Below are 15745 nucleotides of genomic sequence, written 5' to 3'. Positions count from 1 at the left end.
AGTGATACAAAATGATGCTAGGAGAACTGGAAGAGCAGCAAACAGATGGAAAAAAAAAAAAAAGGCAGGAGATACAGCAAATGAATTGTCTTTAAAAAAAAAAAGTTTATATTATGTTATCCTTATTTTTCTCTCTTAATACCTTCAATTGTTCTAATTTTACAGGATTATTAGTCTTCGGTTTTATAGTTTGTTTACTTGAATTTTTCAAAAGTTTAAATCAAAGCCTTATTAAAAATAAAGGAGTAATCCCAAAGAAATCTTAAAGGAGGGAAAGGGACCCACATGTGCCAAAATGTTTGTGGCAGCTCTTTTTGTAGTGGCTAGAAGCTGGAACCTGAGTGGCTGCCCATCAATTGGAGAAGGGCTGAATAAATTATGGTATATGAATGTTATGGAATATTATTGTTCTGTAAGAAATGACCAGCAGGAGGAATACAGAGAGGCCTGGAGAGACATCAACTGATGCTGAGTGAAATGAACAGAACCAGGAGATTATTGTACATGGCAACAACAATACTGTATGAGGATTTATTCTGATGGACATGGCCCTCTCCAACAATGAGATGAACCAAATCAGTTCCACCTGTTCAGTAATGAAGAGAACCAGCTACACCCAGAGAGAGAACTGTGGGAACTGAGTGGGGATCACAACATAGTATTCTCACTCTTTTTTTTGTTGTTTGCTTGCATTTTGTTTTGCTTCTCTCTTTTTTAAAAACTGGTTTGATTTGATTTTTCTTGTGCGGCACAATAATGGTATAAGTATGTATGCATATATATTAGATTTAACATATATTTCAACCATGTTTAACATATATTGGACTATTTGTCATCTAGGGGAGGATGTGGGGGAGGGGAGGAAAATTGGAACACAAGGTTTTGCAAGGATTAATGTTGAAGAACTGTTCTCACCTATGTTTTGAAAAATAAAAAGCTTTAATAAAGAAAAAAGAAATTAAAAAAAAGAAAAGAAAAGAAAAAAGAATAATGGGCAAACCATGCTTGTCCTGGTGAAATGTTTTCTGCCTTTGGTCTATCCTACAAATCCAGATATCTACCTCAGTGAGGCTGGAACACCAGTTTTGACATTCTCTACCTACAGGACACTGGGCAAATCAGTAACCTGTCCAGGAATCAGCTGTCTAATCTATAAAATGCAGCTGAGGATAGGTAAGGGCTGCTGAGAGAAAACTAGTCCATCCCCTGAAAGTTGTGGTAAAAACATGAACTGCTCCATGTTATGGATGAGGAAAGGCCTCAGGTAGTGAATGAGCAGAAGCAGCAGCTCATTTTCCCCTTGCTCCTCCTCCAGGCCCCCTTGCTGAGAGGATGTTCAGCTGTACCTCTAAGTCTCCGGCAGACACAGGCCGAGAAGGGGAGCCTGGGAGGACACAGACAACATCAAACTGAGGCAAACACAGCTGCTTCTGGGCCAGGGCCCCTTCTCACTGTCTGACCTCAAGAGGAGCCATTTCCCTGTCTAAGCCTCAGTTTCCTTATCTAGAAAAATCCCTTTTTATCTCAACACGACACAACTAATTGTGAAAAACAGCACTTTGCAGCAGTCCTCTTGCTGAATTTCCTGTATGATCACATTTACAGGTGGTAATAAATATTTCCTATACTAGACATTGGTAAACATTTCGTGTTTGGGGGTTCTTGCTTTACTGTTACTTCCTCTTTTCCCTCAAATACTGGATAACTAAGTCATTCTTTTCCACATGTAATTCAATCCACCCAACAACCCATATGGAATCACCTTCACAAATCTTTCTAGGAGATACAGCTCTTTATCTTTGCTGCTCACTATCTACTCATCTTACATCTGAACATCCTAAATTCAACTGTCAACTCCTCCATGAAGCCCTCCCTGATCCCTTGGCCTATAACAACCTCAGGCAGTGGCCTAAGACTTCAGTTGCTAACCAGGTGCCAATCTGCATTGATTAACAGAAGCATTTTCATACTAAAATTCCTTATTATGAAATTATAAGTCTGATTTTTTTTTTTAAAAGGTCATTTCCCCCTTCTAGGCAGTAAGCTCCATGAAAACCAGAACCATTTCTTACCTACTCTTTGTTTCTCCTTGAGTACTTAATTGTATTGAATGCTGTGTACAAATTAGATGATTAATAAATGTTTATGGAAGTGAATTAATAACATCCCTGACAGATGGCAGCTGCCTAAACTATAAAATGCAGATGAGGATAGTAAGGGCTGCTGAAAGAAAATCAGTCCATCACCTCAAAGTTGTTATAAAAACATGATCCACGTTATGGATGAGGAAAGGCCCACAGTTAGTGAATGAGCAGAAGCAGCAGCAATCTTTCCCCTTTAGAGAAGGAAGGAAATCTCTAGATGAGAAGACTCTACCAATGCAGGTCAGTACATTTTATGTATGTCAGAGTCTTATAGACATACCATAAAATGACCTGTCCAGGGTCTCACAGCCAGAAAATGTCAGAGCCAGGCCTTCCTGGCTTTTTAACCAGCTATCTATCCACTAGGCCATGTTATCTTTCTAATGAAGAGAGGCAATTTGTAAGTAACTACATACATACATACATATTTTAAAAATAAAGGAAATAAAAGGGAAAGACACTGGTAATTAAGGGAGATGGGGGGAGGTAACAGGAAAAGTCTGCAAAAGAGGTGTTTAGAGCTGAGTATTGAAAGAAACTAGAGATAAAAGATGAGGAGGGAGAACATCTTGGGCATGGAGATAGGGAAGAATGAGGAATGGTAAAATATATTTATCTATCTGAATTGCAGAGTTAATAAGAAGCCACTGGAGTTTATTAAATATGGTGAGAAGGGAGGAGATAACCCATATTTTAAGAAACTCACTTTGGCATCTGAGATGGGGATGGAGATTTAAGGAGGGAAATTAATTAGGAAGTGATTGCCACAGTCAAGATGAAAGGTGAGTAAGGGTCTGAATTTAGGTGCAAGTGGAGGTAAGTGAACAGCAGTTTCCCACTGATTAGCAAGAATCAGAGCTGACACTTAGAGAACAAGAACCAAATCTGTTGTGTTTTTTTTTTCCCCACTCTGCTAGGAATATGAACAAGAATCCTGAATTTGGAACCAGAAAACCTGGCTCTTCTATTTTCCATTTCATGTGACTTTGGACAAGCCGCTTTTCCTCTAAGCCTCAGTTTTTCATATCTACAAAATGAGCTGGACTAAGATGATCCTTCCTGCTTTAGGACTTAACTGAACCTAGAAGCTTTTGGCATCCTGACCTGAAATGAGATTTTGCAGTGAAAGATGGGGTCTTGGTGCTTTTTTCTCAGGGCTGTCTGCAGAGAGGGAATACAGCCAACATCTCAAGATAACAGAAGGAGACCTAAAGAAACCCTCTGAAGGAAGTGTGTGGTCTGATTTCAGAGAAAGTGGAGAGAAGGTGTCCATAGAGAAGAAAGCCAAGTTCTGCCAGGCCCAGCTCTCACGACTCAAGGAAAGGAAGTGGTATGGCACTCAACCAAAAGAATTTTGCCACCAGAACACATACCACCCATAGAGGAGGACACTTGAAGAGGACTGTGTGCTTCCTGTTGGGGCCTCTCAAAGATGGGGGAAGGAAAAAAAATGGAAGGAAACTAAGAAGCTTCTAAGAAGTATTTCAGAGTCAAGAAAGCAGCAACCAAAGAACAGTGTACATAAGGATCTCATTCCACAGGACAGAAAGGAAACAAGGCTGAAAACAGCAAATCTATGTAAGGACCAGTCTGGGCCCCATAGGACTGAAGGAACAGAGGAGAAAGAGGAAGAATATGTGGCACAGGCTTGGGCTATGGGGAGGTATGAGGTCCCTGGGCTCAGACAGGCTAAGGGGTTAAGTCTGTTTCCCTTGGCCTATGCTACTTCTTCCTTATAAGAGAGAGGGTTTGGGAAGAGGGGAAATGGGAAGACAATAGAAAACAATCAGATTTCATTATTATAATACCACTTCCTTTCCTTGAGTCATGAGAGCTGGGCCTGGCAGAACTTAGCTTTCTTCTCTCTGGAGACCTTCTCTCCACTTTCTCTGAGATCAGAAGCTCCTTGAGAGTAAGGACTGTCTTTCTTGTCCCTTGTGTGTGCTTTCTGGTGTTGAGCACCATATCTTGCTCTACATGCTTAGTAGCTGCTTACTGAATATCTGCCTCATCGTATGGTTTTGATGGGGGGAACCCTGAAGCTGCCCTGACTTTGGGGGGGAAAAACTCTCTCCTTGAACTCTGGGAAACTCTCCTCTGGGAGAGGCTCGCCTCAGGGAATCAAGATAAAGTGGTTTCATTCTGTTATCTTGGTGGGCTACACCCTCTGTTGAGCTGAAAATTGACTCAGGACCAGTCCCAGTAAGTGGTCCAATTCAATCAGAAATCTAGGCCTGGGGGCAGTGCCAGCATTCAATTGAAACCTCAGTCTCAGATTCCTTATAAAAACACACAGTCTTAAACTCTTAATTTGCAGAGGCCTGAAAACAGGAATCATGCCACGCCAAGGGACTTCTCTGCCCTTGCACTACCAGGGTCCCTGCCCACTGTGAAGAGACATTCTCTTCTCAGTGATAAACCTTCTGTTATCTCTCTGCCAGGATTTCTCTGCTAGGACCTTTATCTTTCTGCCAGGACTCTGTCACTCGGAAGTCAGTCTTCCTAGCAAAAGCTGGCTTCTGCAATGCCAACAATAAACTTCCTTTTTGCCAGTCTAATATTTCAGGTTCTGGACCTGCGCCGACCAAAGCGGGATTCCCACACTCTCTGCACTGCCACTGACCGCATCATTTGGTTCCCTGACCTCAGCAAGAGGAGAAGCATGATGATGAGTATTAGGATGAAAGTTGACAGAGAAAAAAGTGATTGGTTATTGGAGTACACTATAGACCCAACTTCTTAAACTGTGGTTTGTGATCCCATAGGGGGTTGCAGAATTAAATGCGGGGATCATGAAATTGTGATTTATTATCAGTAAATGTTTGATTTGTATACTATTTTATATGCTTATATATCCCAGGCCACATAAAATTTTTTTGGATGAAATAAGACCACAAGTGGAAAAAGTTTAGCCTTGCTACAGACTGACCACCTGGCTGGAAGGAGGAAGCAGTGAGGAAAGATAGAAGCAGCCTAAGGCAGTCATGCACCAGGGTGAATTCCAGATTTGACTCCAAATCTCTGGAGCTTTTTGTCCAGGCCTGTGGTTTCTGAGAGTGACTCCTAGTGAGGCAAGACCCACCCTCCAAAGTTATAGGTGAAGCCTTGGAATGTGGGGAATTATGTGAAATGCTGACCATGCAGTTTCAGAGGTAGGACCTGAACCCATCTTCCTGGCTTCAAGGTGGCTCCTCTGCCCAAGGCTTCCTCTAACATCAGTTTTTATGAGGCTGAGTCTCTTATGTGTGATGTTTGCTTCCCATAGTTCCTTTGACCCCTTGCTCACTGCAACAAGGTAAAAGGAGAAGGAGACTAGTGTTACCTTTACGTCCACAGTTACTGGCTGGGAAAGGTTTGGGTCTTCTCCCACCTCGTATAAATGGCAGATGCGGAGTAAGACCCGGCTGAGGTCAGGCCCACTTTCCTTTCTGTGACCTTCAGATACAGAATAAAACAGGGAGATGAGCAATGATTCAATCAAACAAGGATTTATTAAGCACTTCCTATCTGTTAGGTACTAGGCTGAATGGGAGGGATACAAAGAAGGGCAAAAAGATGATCCCTGCCCTCAAGGAGCTTCTATTCAGATGAACCATTACAGTTAGAGTTGGGAGGGACTTAATCCAACCCTTTCATTTCACAGAAGCAACTGAGGCCCAGAAGCTTCGTGACTTATTGAGAAATGGCAGAGGCAGAATTTTAATCCAGTCCTTGGATTTCAAATCTAGCAAATATTCCCTGTGCTACCACATCTTGCCTCTTGTGTCAGAGGAAGAATCCAAGGTCTTTTATACAGAATTTCTGTCAACATGAAAGGGATCCACAGTGACCTAATTCTTTCTTCAGGACACAGCTCTTCCCACCAAGGCACAATCCACATGCTCCCTCTTCCAAGAGCCCCTACGAGTACACCAGCCCACAAGGACCCTCCTTTCCCTCCTCTCTTGTTGGTAGTCCACAATCTGATAGGCCATTTAATGGTTAATTGTTCTATTTGCTTTAATTGCCTTAAGTGGACTGAAAGTGGGTGGGGTGGGGAGGTATCCTGAGGATAGAGACTACAGCTCTTGCTGTCCTGAGCAGTTGATGATGTCAAATAGCAGCTATGGCTTGTTCCATGTGTGACCCTGTGTAAAGCCCTTCTCTCTCAGGATCTTTTTTTCTCATTTTTAAAATGGTGTTAATAAAACCTATACTTCAACTCAGACCTCTGAGAACCTTCAAGCATTACAGAAATGGGAACTATTATTAGAATGAACACAATCACACGTCTTGTATGTACCGTGCTGGGTATACAAGACTTAGAAGTACTTAGTTACTGAGGTCACAAATTATCTTCAGTTTTCTGGGGAAAAAAAGAACATTAATGATAATATTAAAAGCAGCTAATGATAACATTGTACTTTAAGGTAAAAAGCAGGTTATTTAGACCATGCCATTTGATCCTCATAATAATTCTGTGAGGTACAATTTTGGTTCTTTATAACAGTTAAAACATTATTTTTCATTTGTAACAACAAACCAGCAAATCATGCTTCTTTTTAGAAAAATCAGTTATTAATGTCACAGAAAGAAGTTTAACAAGACTTCAGAGAGTATACATACACATAAAGATTCCTAAAGGAGTGTAGAGAATATAAGGATCTCTTTAAGCTGGAGCTGTAGTAATGGGAGAGTTTTTCTGGAAGCCGAAGGAGGTCTTAAGCTAGGTTTTGAAGTTTTGCAGAGATTTGGACTGGGAACCAAAGTTACCATGGTGATAGACTTGAAGTTAAAGTCCTTACAGGATTGGGGAAGTCATTCAGTCAGCACATTCATGAGTAATCTCTTGAGGAACTATGGCAGGTAGGATATTAGCCTAAAAAGAACCGTTAACATTATCACCATCCCATCCTCCCCAGAAAGTGTGTCTCACCTTTCTGCAGATTCTGTAGATGCTCTGTGTGGTTCAAGCTGTACTGCCAACCAGGAATACTGAGGATCTGGAGGTGAAGATTGGGAGGGAGGGCTAGAGCATCTTTCTGGAGGTATCCTAGTGGCATCTGGCTATTTACTGCAAGATGAACCAAAGACAGGGTATTTTTCATGATTTGTAAAGAACACAAAAGGAAAGTCAAGACTTGGTAATAATGTCAGCATTCTGCAAAATTGTGCAGTAATTTTTTGTCTTCCCATATATCTTTTTCAGTGCTTTTCTCACACCACTTTTGATGTGGGCTCCTACTGCCACTGTGTCAGGATCGACTCTGAACTTTCCAGACTAACAATTTCCATATATGCTGTCTTTGAGCAATTATACTATCAATTCCTTAGGGCAAAGGTCAAAAATCAATATTAAACTAGGAGAAAGACTAGAAATTAAATGATATACTATGTGTTGAAGTAACCCCATCTGTCCAATTTAAGCTAACTGCTAAAGCCAAGGAGAAAGAAAAAAAAGCAACCCTTACCCAAAACTAAAAATATATCAAAAAACAGATATCAATAGATTATTAGCATTTCCTAAAGAAGCTAAACCAATATAAATTAACCACCATTAAAGAAAATCAAAAAATTCTAGAAAATATCCCAGTGCTCTTTCTTAGTTTTTAGAAAGCTCAAACACCCAACTAATCAAAATCATCCTGAGGACATTTAAGGATAAAATCAGGAGGACAGCAAGAGATGAAACATTGAAGATACACAAAGACTTTTATATTAACTCTTCTCTACAAAAATTTTAGTTGACAGCAAGCTATAATTCAGAAGAGTAGGGCCAAAATAATATTTCATAGATATCTGATAAAGATATCAAACTGTAACTAGCTAATTTTTTTTAAAAAGATTTTAATATGATATTTGTTTCTTGGAAGCACTAACCCTAGAGAATATTAAATGTCTATATTTTAATAGTAATAAGAATAGGAATATTTAGCATTTATATAGTTTTTTTAAAGACTTGCAAGGTACTTTAAAGTGACTTGATCACACAACAGTGAATATCTGAGCTGGATTTGAAGTCAGGTTTTCCTGAGTCCAGGTTCAGTGCTCTATTTCTAGTGCCAGCTGGCTGCCTATTTAAAAAAATTAAATGTGAAAACAATTCAAAGTTAAAGGAAGCTTAAGTGGAGAGTCCCACTTGAATTTCAGGCAAAATATTAGCTCAAACACTTGACCTTTAGCCTTAGATAAAGTATTTAATCTTGTTAAGCCTCAGTTTCCTCATCTGTAAAATAACTATAATAATGCTTGGAATACTTGTTTGTCTAGGTCGTTTTGAAGAAATGCTTCTTAAATGTGAGCAATTTTTACTTATTTCTTCATTGACCTAATAGGCTAACAGGAGGATCCAGTTTGAGAATCTGGCTAAACACAGGATTTATTATGACAAAAAAAAAACCTTTGAAATAATTTATAGTTCAGCTCCCTGATTTTAAAGAGAGGGAAACTGAGAACCAGAGATAATATACATGTTTGCTCAATCACACAAGGAGTGAGGAACACAGCCAAGATCTGAATTCACATCTTGTGTCTAAATGCTGTACTCTTTCTCCTATGTCACATTAGAAATAAGTCGCCAGTGAGTGTATAGCTATTTCTCAAACACAGGTCACTAGGTGTTTGAAACTGGATGCTGACTTACTAGGTAATTCTTCAAGTATAACAACTGGTCTGTGCTCCAAAGCCATTCTACTCATCTGATACAGAGCTGTAGTGACGGGCTTGGGTCCTACAAGGAGCCAGAAAATTGGCTGAACCACTGATGTGTCGTTCAAAGTGAGGTTATAATTGAGGTCCCATTCAAAATTGTTCCACAGTCTCCTATGTAGCATCACCTGTTTAAAAAAAAAAAAAAAAAAAAAAAAAAGTCATATGGGTGGTCATTTCTTCCTCTATTTCTCTCTCTCTTTTTTTTTTTTTTTTTTTTTTTTTTCTGAGGCTGGGGTTAAGTGACTTGCCCAGCTAGGAAGTATTAAGTGTCTGAGACCATATTTGAGAACTCAGGTTCTCCTGACTTCAAGGCTGGTGCTCTATCCACTACGCCACCTAGCCGCCCCCTTCTATTTCTCTTAATAAGCAGAAAAAGAAAAAGAAAAAGATCTTTCTTCCTTTTACCTCTATCTGCCCATTTCCTTGACTAGAGACACCATGTGATCTTTCAGACAGCAAGACAAGGTTGCTTCTGTCATCCTCAATGAAGGCAGTCTGCACCATGGGATAGTAATTCTGTAGACATGAAAGAAATGAAGTGAGTGACTTTGAGCAGAGAACAGCAATCCTATATGAAACCTATATGAAAGTCCGATCGATGTCCAACAACCTCAATTACTCCAATGTGGCACAAATCCAGAAATAAATTGTTAAAAACCAAACCAAACCAAAAATCAAGAGGTGAATGAGCTTTTATAAAATGCATGTATTTTAATTTATGGAAGCTATTCTTGGGTCTTTATTTAGAGTCTATTTACTCATCATACTTCTACAAGTTTGCATATGTCATTAGAATCAGCAAATTAAAAAGAAGGCCAGGGAGCATTACAAGATGCAGGAACACTGACATGCCGTGTTCAAGGAGAGTTGACAGTGATATAGGAAAGAGAAAAACTGTAAGATTCAGACAAAGCCTGACATCTTGGACCATTAAGTATCAGGGTGTACAGCCCTTAAGCATAAGTTTGGTCACATAATTCTTCTGCCCCAAAAATCTTCAATGGGTCCCTATTACCTCCAGAATAAATAACTCTTTAGCTTGATTTTCAAAGCCCTCCATAATATGGCACAAGGCTATTCTCCAGCCCTCTTCTAATTCTCCCTCCACAGCTTCTACGTTCCCTGCCTACTGAACACAAACCTTAGCTCACACACGTCCTTATCTCTGGAATGTCCTTCTTTCCCTATTGCCTCCAAAGTCCAATTCCATGCTAGCTACTCCATGAAATGGTTGCTGATGCCATGGGTCACAACACCTTCCCCCTCAGACCTCATGTGTAAGTTTGCTTCATACCTTCCATTGCACTAATGTATTTTTGAGAAGTACAGTTCTCCTTATGTGTCATATCCACTTAAGACTATAGAGCTCCATGTTGGCAGAGACTCTAGAATAGATCTTATTTAAATGTTTTATCTGACTTTAGAATGTGGAACTGTCCTCTGCATACAACAGGTGACTTGTAAATGTTTATTGACTAAAAAAAAAAAAATCCCTAAACAAATCAAGAGAGCTTAGGGCCATCACTGTCTTTTAAAGCCCAGTATAATAACTGAAGCTCTGATTATATGCTAAGTTACTAAGGAGAGAATAAATTCTGTTCAGATGAGCTTAGGTGCTGGCAAAGATGACAAATTTGCAAAAATGATATATTTGTTCTGGAAAATAATTTGGTGTTATGAGAAAAATCAAAAACTGTTCATATTCTCTGAGTTAAGGATCCAAATAGGAAACAAAGAGGGGTGTATATGTATATATGTATGTGTCTGTGTGTATGTGTACAGAGATAAATATTGTACATAAGCACATATATATTTAGATGTTTAAATATGATATTTTTATATGTGTACATAATCATAGAAGCTCCTTTCATAAAAGAAAATTGGAGAACCGCTGAACAAACTGTGACACATGAATACAATGGAACATGATTCAACTATGAAAAACAATGATTACAAGGATTTGGAGAAGCATGAGAAGATTTGGAGGAACTGATGCAAAAGTATACAGAACAAAAACAACACTAAAAGGCAGTTAAACTCATATAATGATTAATCTTGGTCCCAGAGAACTGGTAATAAAAGTCAACAATCTGTGGAGAAATGGGAGATGCTGAACAGGGTATGCACTGTCAGATGTGTCCACTGTGTCCCCAGTTTTATGGACTCTTCCTGTTACAAAGGAGAATTCAGTTGTGTGGCTGGGATCTAGAGATGTTAGTGGTATGAAATAAAAATATATCCTGATAGGAAATATAAAATATATCAATAAAATTTTACTTTTTTGAAAGGTGGGTAAATACAATACAATTTGGAAAACTTTCCATATAAAAGGAATATATTAACTGTGGTCAATGCAGTAACTTAAAGTGATTTCAGAGGACTGATCCCTTTCAGCTAAAATTCCACCTTTTGCAAGAAATTTAATCACCCCCCCCCTTAATGTTAATATCTTCCCTCTAAGCTTATCTCCAATGCATCTGGTCTCTATCTAGTTGGTACCTACTCATCAGTGTGTGTTCTCTTCCATTAGATTGTGTATTTCATGAAGGGAGGGACTTTTTAATACCCAGGCCTTAGCACGGTGTAAGGGCCTTATCAATATTTGTTATTAATTGTTAATTGTTGATAGTGGAGCATGCCTTCCCCTTTTCCCTTGAAAGGTGGAGGAATAGCAGGATGGAAAGAGGCTCACATCACCAAAGAAGGTCATGGTGTTGATTGTTTTGCTCAACAATACTTTTGGAGGAAAGAAACAAAAACACAATACTTTTTTTGAAGGGGGGAAAGGAAAGTAGGGAAGGAAAGGAGTCTCTGAGAAAGGATAGTAATATATTAAAATTATTAAAAAGTAAAAAATTAAATGTTTACACTAAGACAAAGATCTAGTGCCTACAGCTGAGAATTTAGTTATAAACTCTCACATGTGGGGATTCCTCAATTCATTCCTCACTAGAGGCTGATGGAGAAGCCTCTGTTGAGAGTGGGACCTGAAGGTTCTTGAGATTTTTGATTTTCAGAAAGCCCAACGATGCTTACCCGAGCCACAGTGTTATTCACATATGCTTTGTAAGTCCTTCTCTGCATCTGATAGCCGTTATTGTCTGTATAAAGGACTTGGCGATTGTTTAAATCTGTGCTTGTCCTCAGGATCGCTTCTCGGTTCAGCTCCAAAGGACCCACCCTGTACTCTTGCTCTATCCTGTGGCAGAGCAGTTTCCCATCGTAACCCTTGGGAATATTGTAGATCCGAGAATAGGCAGCGTAGATGTAATCCTTTGCTGTGAAATTTCTATTAAGAAAAAAAAAAGTATTGGTACTACAGGATGAATAAATGAGAAATAAGTGAAAAAATGAGGTTGGGGATTGTGGGGAAACTACTGGATCGACGCTACATCCATCCCCTGGCCTTGTGATGTTTCCCAAAATTCTCATCTGGTTTCAATTCCAGAGTTTTGGTTTTTTCTATTTCTACTACCGTATATCATGCTGCCACTTATATTCCAAGGCACTTTATTACAGGAAAATTTTTCTGGTTCTTCTTAGTTCTAGTTAGTTACTAGTTTAATTCAGCTTGTATGGCCTAAATATTTATGATTCTTAACACTAGCTGACCTCAGCAGGGTAATTTAGCAGTCATATGATTCCTCCTCATGCTCCATGTTACAGTCCAAATGTCAGGCTGGTGAGATCATAGGGTCAGACCCAAGGGGATAACTGTAATGGTCCCCAATTATAGACTTATTTAGACAGTGCTTATTGAATAATTGATTGACTAATTGCTTTTTTGTTACAAAGGATTTTACATATATCCTTGTTGTTGATCATTCTGATAACCCTGAGTTTTGTAGTGTATCCATCTTTGTATCTCCCCCAGTGCCTAGCATAGTGCCTCTAGCAAGTGATAACTAAATGTCTGTTGAACTTATTGAATTATGGAAAACCAAATTCAGAAAGATGAGACAATTCATGCAAATGTCATGGCCAGAGAGTGGTAGATCTTGAACCAGAGCTCCTCTTCTGATTCCAAATCCAGTGTTTTCTCTGATGAAAAGTCTCACATGGACAGCGCCTAATTTGAAAAGTTAGGAACACCTGAATTCCATCTGACTTCCAACATTTATTAGCTGTGTGATCCTGGACAAGCCAATCAGTCAATCAAGAAACATTTGTTAAGTTTGTGTGAGGCTTTGTTCTTAACCTCTTTGAGCCTCAGCTTCCTTACCTAACAAATGGGAATAGTAGGGGTACCTACCTCACAGTGTTGTTGAATGAAATAACGTATGTAAAACAATCTCCAAATCTTAAAACAATATATAAATGTAAGTTCTCATCACTAATATTACCTAGAAATGAACATTTTCTATCAAGCAATACAATTATACCCTGGAAAAGTGACTTCAAGTTTTTTTACTTTTTTCTTCTAGGAAATTTAAGTTTTTTGATATAGATGAACTTGAGAGGAGATTTCATGGGTAACAGGGGAGGGGGAGTTGGCCAACAGAGGCCTGTCTCCCAAACACTGCCCTACTTGCCACCATTCCACGTGGAAAGGTATGATGAGCTATTCCAGAAGGGGCCTCCTCTCTGATTCACAGCACAGACAGGTATACTGACTGCTTCTGGTCTTCTTATCTGATAATGAAGATGGACCTTCTCAGTGGACTAATGAACCAGAACTGGGAGACAGAGCATCCTACCCCTCTTTCCTGCCTGAATGACTTGAATGAAGAAGACATTCTATAGATCTTTAAGTTTATAGACTTCAGGCCTAAGGCCCTTTTTACCTAAGTCAAAATGTGGACAAGATGAGTCTCTTTGCATTTGTCCTGTCCTGGTTTTAAGTGAAGAAGTATATGATTAAGCTACAACCTCATAAATTTCAAAAGGTTGGGAGAGTGAGCTGCTGAAGGATGAGGAGTAGGCATCCACATCAGATTGTGAGGACAGCCGAGTCTGATGAGAAGCAACTGTTTGACCTTGCAGAAGTGGACTGAGGTGTGTGACCCTGGGCAAGTCACTTAACCCCAAATACCTCAGCAAAAAAAAAAAAAAGAAAGAAAGAAAGAAAGAAAGAAAGAAAAAAAGAAAAAAAAAGTGGACTGAAGGCATCTGGGAGAAATAGCAACTCACAAACTGGTTTCTGATTTCAATTTCATAAATATAAACTCACCAAAGAGAAAAGGCTGCTTGAATACTCAGATAAAAAGGCTAAGCTGCTTCCGCAGTTAAAGAAGCCTTCTAGACTGAAAAGACTACTCACAAGCAGGAAGTTAAAATGGTTAATACCTCACCTGTAAAAATATTGCCGGATCTCCGTCACAAGTTTTCCAGCCACAATTTCCAACCCCACCACATCTGAGGCTTGAACTTCTGATCCATCTGGGGTAAACAAATAGTTGTCTGAAATTGGTCCATGTTCCAAATCAGCATTAACTTTGTACTCCAGGAACTGCTGGGTGACTTGTATAGTCTGGTTACTCTCTCTGTAAAGATATAAGAGAGAAAACATTCTTTGCTCATTCATTATTTTCACAGAAAGGTATGTAGCTGTTTAACCTATATTGGATTACTTACTGTCTAAGGGAGAGAGTTAGGGGAAGGGAGAGAGAAAAATTTGCAACACAAGGTTTTGTGAGGGTGAATGTTGAAAACTATCTTGGCAGATATTTTGAAAATAAAAATCTGTTATTAATTTTTTTGTAAATTTTCAGACACCAATTCAATTAAAAAGAAAAAAGAAAGATGCATATAGCAACCTGAGCAGTCATCTGGTATTGAAATACAACTGGATTTAGAGCCAGAGCAAATATTTTTTAGGTGATGACTTATGTCAGGTATGGCATTAGGTGCTGGAGATAAAAGGTAAAAATGAAATTATTTCTACCCTTAAGAAGCTTTATTAAGGAAATGAAATATGCAAGTCTAATCTATGCAAATTATAAACAAAATAAATGCAACGAGGTAGGGGAAGTATACAGGGAACCATGTGTAAAGATATTGCAGGAACTGACACCAAAACAAGGGTTCTCAGAGACATTTTAGGGGTAGGAGCCCTGAAGCTGTATGGAAAAGCATGTGTGAAGAAAAGCAAGAAAATCACTCAATAAATAAGTTGATCAATAAATGAAGGCAGGCAGCAAGCACAACAGAGTGCAGGGTGGTCTGGTATTTCAGTTCAGAGATTGGGAAGGGTCATTCTGCCCATACTATGAACCAACAGGAGCTGGCTAGCTCATCTGTAAAGTGGGGATAATCCCTGCCCGGCCAACCTCAAGGCTTGTGGCTGGGAGGACCACTCTCTGGGCACACGGACAGTCCAGTTTTCATCATAAATTCACTACATGTATCTGTAAGATTCTAGATAGTCACAAGAGACCTGAGAATGTGAGAGCTGCTGAAGAAATCCTAGAACATTCGAAGCTGTTATGGTGCTCCAAAGTTTACAGAGTTTTTAATGCTCATTTGAACCTCACAACAACTCAGTGAAGTACTGGGAAAGAGGTTCATATTTTACAAAGGAAGAAATGGAGTCTCCCAGAGTAAGTGATTCTCCCACAGATTGTGCTAGAATCAGGATCACAAGCCAGGTCATCTAGATTCCAATTCTGCTACTTTTCTTTGTACCATGAAGCCTCCCGTAGAACACAGAACCTAGAATGTTAGTGCTCATGAATGATTTCATCCAACAGGCTCATTTTACTGATGAATGAATGGCCCAGTAGGTCACACCCCCACTGGGACGAGGACCTGATTCTCTTGACTCCCATGATGGTATTCTTTCTCTAAATCAATCCACATTAATTGAATAGCTACTGCAGGCAAAGCCCTGGGGATACACTATCTCTAACTGTGAACCTGCAGGATACAAATCTTGTAACTTAGCCACAGTAACTCAAGCACAGTCTATGATC

The 15745-nt window shown here is 39.3% G+C and overlaps 1 protein-coding gene across 4 annotated transcripts in view; it reads right to left on the bottom strand.

Annotated features, from left to right (window-relative positions):
- Nucleotides 1-15745, bottom strand: part of MAN2B2 (mannosidase alpha class 2B member 2) — a 68191-nt gene that overhangs the window by 12131 nt on the left and 40315 nt on the right. For all 4 annotated transcript variants that reach the window (XM_074275063.1, XM_074275062.1, XM_074275061.1 and 1 more), the window contains 6 exons: nt 14126-14317; nt 11871-12123; nt 9240-9350; nt 8767-8959; nt 7060-7197; nt 5467-5579 (listed from right to left, as the gene is read on the bottom strand). In XM_074275063.1, the coding sequence (XP_074131164.1) occupies nt 5467-5579; nt 7060-7197; nt 8767-8959; nt 9240-9350; nt 11871-12123; nt 14126-14317 (1000 nt within the window). The remainder of the gene's footprint in view (nt 1-5466; nt 5580-7059; nt 7198-8766; nt 8960-9239; nt 9351-11870; nt 12124-14125; nt 14318-15745) is intronic.

Source organism: Sminthopsis crassicaudata, chromosome 6 (genome assembly GCF_048593235.1).
Source record: "Sminthopsis crassicaudata isolate SCR6 chromosome 6, ASM4859323v1, whole genome shotgun sequence".
In the NCBI taxonomy this organism is placed as follows: Eukaryota; Metazoa; Chordata; class Mammalia; order Dasyuromorphia; family Dasyuridae; genus Sminthopsis; species Sminthopsis crassicaudata.
The sequence above is the reverse complement of the archived record's forward strand: the minus strand, read 5'-3'. Positions and strand labels throughout refer to the sequence as shown.